Below are 2,892 nucleotides of genomic sequence, written 5' to 3' on the forward strand. Positions count from 1 at the left end.
CAATTAATAACAGGATACGAGTACATCACATAGTACAATTAATGAATATGTTAAAACCAACGCTTCATTTTCCTATCGAAGATGCTAGGTCTGTAAGTTGAATTGGCCATGGCAACAAGAAGGGGGAACTGCATTAATACAAAGAGGGTGATAGGAATACTAGCCAAGCAAATGACAGGTTTGAAAATCCATGATTGTTCATGTAGCATAAGTAAAAGTGCAGCAGAAAAGGTTGTCATCATGGCTACAATAGAGAAGAAAAGGGTGGAAAGTCCTATTATCATCTTTCTAGGCAAGGACTCAAGGAAATCTTCTTCTGCATAACGAGATGTGAGGATTCCCAAAAACATCAAGACTGAAGTTGAGGAAGAAAATAGTGAGAGAGCATCGGATACTATAAAGACTAGAAATAATTTTTTATTTAAGAAAATTGGGAAGCCATTATTTTGGTCGTTACCACCTGGAACGGTAAATACTGCAACAAACATAATGGTAACAATGAGAGCACCCACCATGGTACAAGAAGATGCTGTGTCCTTCATCCATTTCTCTCCCTTGCTCATCATGTCCTCATGGTTCTTTGTAAACAATTGTCGGGGAGTCAAACCCTGCTTGTTTAAATGTCCATGAACCCTAGGAGGGACAATGCTTTCCACCTCCTACATTTGTCAAACAAAATCTTAGAAACAAATATATATATATATATATACACACAAATATATCACAACATTAGAAAAGACATAAATTATTTACCTCATTTATATATTAGGCGGAAATACTATTTTCATTCCTACATTTTCACCTCATTTCTACTTTGATCCATACTTTTTTTTTTTACCGCTTTTAGTCCCCAAAATAAAAAACCGTTCTATTTTGGTCCCTATCGTCATCTCACTAACGGAGGGGTTGTTCACATAAGAGTTGAGACTAACAAATGTTTTACACTTGCCCTAATGGTTTAGTGACCAGTTTTACTTCTCACTTTGGGCCTATTAAATGAGTGTAATACATTTGTCAATCTCAACTCTCAAGTGAAATGATCCAAATATCCCCTTAAAATCTTCAAAATGACAGAATTCCTCTAAAATTTCCAAAAATATTAAATTACCCTCTCAAAAGAGTCAAAACCTTCAAAATGTCCCTGAAACTTTCAAAACAACCAAAATACCAGTAAAACCACTAACATGATGAGAAAAAATATATCTGTTGAAATCCTCTAGAATAAGACCTAGTAAACTTATAAAATGACAAACATACCTCTAAGATTTTCAAAATAATTAACCAAATAATAATAATAATAATAAAAACATCCAAAATAATGAAAGTAACTTACAAAGTGACCAAAATATTCTTGAAGCCTCCAAATGACCAAAAAATACTTTCAAAAACCTCTAAATCACTTAATTTCCCCTTCAATCACCAAAAAAAACACCCTTAAAAACCATTGAATGACAAAAATGCCTTATGAAATCTTCAAAATGATCACGCTATTCCTGAAAACTTAAAGAATCGCCCCCCAAAACTTTAAAAGTTACTGCTCAAAAACAACTCAAGTGTCCTTTTACAGGTTTGAAGTGTTTGTAATTTTGTATGTGGATGTATAAGTTTATTTGATAGTTTTTATTAATTATTTTAGCATTTCTTTGTTGTTGGACTCTTATTTTGATTGTTGTTATTTTGATTGTGTTTTTTTACGTTGATTTTAGTTTTCTGTATTAGTATTTTAAAGTAATGAATTAAAACTTATAATCTAATATTCACATAAAAATATAGAAATTTTTTGTAAATTTCTGTACCAGCGAAAGTAGTACAACCAAACACCAAAAACTATTCAAAAGGGCCACAGTAACATTTTGTAGCCTACTGTTACCGCTTGATTAAAGACTTTAATAATTAATAGTTTAAGTGTAACATATAGCCAATAGATAAAGACCAAGAAATTGAAAGCGAGAGAGATAACCTTAAACCATTGTAGTTCTCTTTGCATCTGTAAAGCTGCACCTGCGATGTGATCAAGTGATGTAGAAGGTGCTGACATCCCTGCCATATGTAATAAGGTATTGCCGTAGGAGGAATCTGAAGCACCCGCCAAAGCGCTTTTCATATTAAAACCATAGATAAGGCCAAAGATTTTGGCTCGACGATATTGGACAGCAGCCGAAAAAATGTTGCTTGATTCTGCATCATGGCTGAACACAAATATGGGATCCGCTTTCACCATTTCAAATACAAACTCAAAAATCCCTTCCTTGGTTGCACGGACGATGGCATCTCGAACGCGACCAGTCCGCATTTGTTGAATATTTGAAATTGATAACTGTTCCCTCATGCGACCCAGTAGTTCATTGGATTGGAAGTGGGTCAACTTCATTTCATATAGATGCTTGATACCTTGGTGAATAATCAAAACATTGAAATTATCTAAGCGACCTTAAAGATTAGAGTACTCCATTTAAGGTGCGCTTGAGATTAATATCTACAAGTCTCATTTACTTGTTTCCTTCGTTTACTTAGCAAAAAGAAAACAATTTCCGATCCCATGGACTTAGTTTAATAGTGTTAAGAAGTGAGTAAGCACGTGTGCTTATAATAAGAAACAAAATTACCCTATAAGTTAAGAGTATTAAAATGGGAGGAATATGAAAGTTAGAAACAAATTTTAAGTTTCGATTATGACGGGAATGTAACTTTGAAAAAAAAAATAACAATTTAAAGATTGTTATTTAAGTAAATATGTTTGTTCCCATTATGAAACAATTTTTTAATAAAAAAATAATTAAACTAGAAACAATTAAAAATTAGTCATATTGTGGGGGCCGAATAGTCATTGAAATTATTAAAGGCAAGTTAATTGGGCTTGTGGCCCATCCGAGGACGCAAATCTGTCCGAGG

General features: G+C 33.3%; 1 protein-coding gene across 1 annotated transcript; it reads right to left on the bottom strand.

The window, feature by feature from the left end:
* LOC115985346 (ankyrin repeat-containing protein ITN1) lies at positions 1–2,293 on the bottom strand. The gene is made up of 2 exons (XM_031108294.1): positions 1,961–2,293; positions 1–659 (listed from the first exon to the last, which is right to left on the bottom strand). Exons 1-2 carry the CDS (start codon positions 2,291–2,293, stop codon positions 51–53), a joined length of 942 nt encoding a protein of 313 aa, XP_030964154.1. The 3' UTR covers positions 1–50.
* Between the last annotated feature and the right edge of the window lie 599 nt (positions 2,294–2,892).

This window comes from Quercus lobata, chromosome 4 (genome assembly GCF_001633185.2).
Source record: "Quercus lobata isolate SW786 chromosome 4, ValleyOak3.0 Primary Assembly, whole genome shotgun sequence".
NCBI classification, from domain to species: domain Eukaryota; kingdom Viridiplantae; phylum Streptophyta; class Magnoliopsida; order Fagales; family Fagaceae; genus Quercus; species Quercus lobata.

Bases quoted from the DNA above. Each gene is read 5' to 3' on its own strand.
- LOC115985346 (XM_031108294.1), bottom strand. From the start codon at position 2,293: ATGCGGACTGGTCGCGTTCGAGATGCCATCGTCCGTGCAACCAAGGAA. The intron at 660-1,960 runs GTTATCTCTCTC...TGACAAATGTAG, and splicing joins GAGAACTACAATGGTTTAAG to GAGGTGGAAAGCATTGTCCC.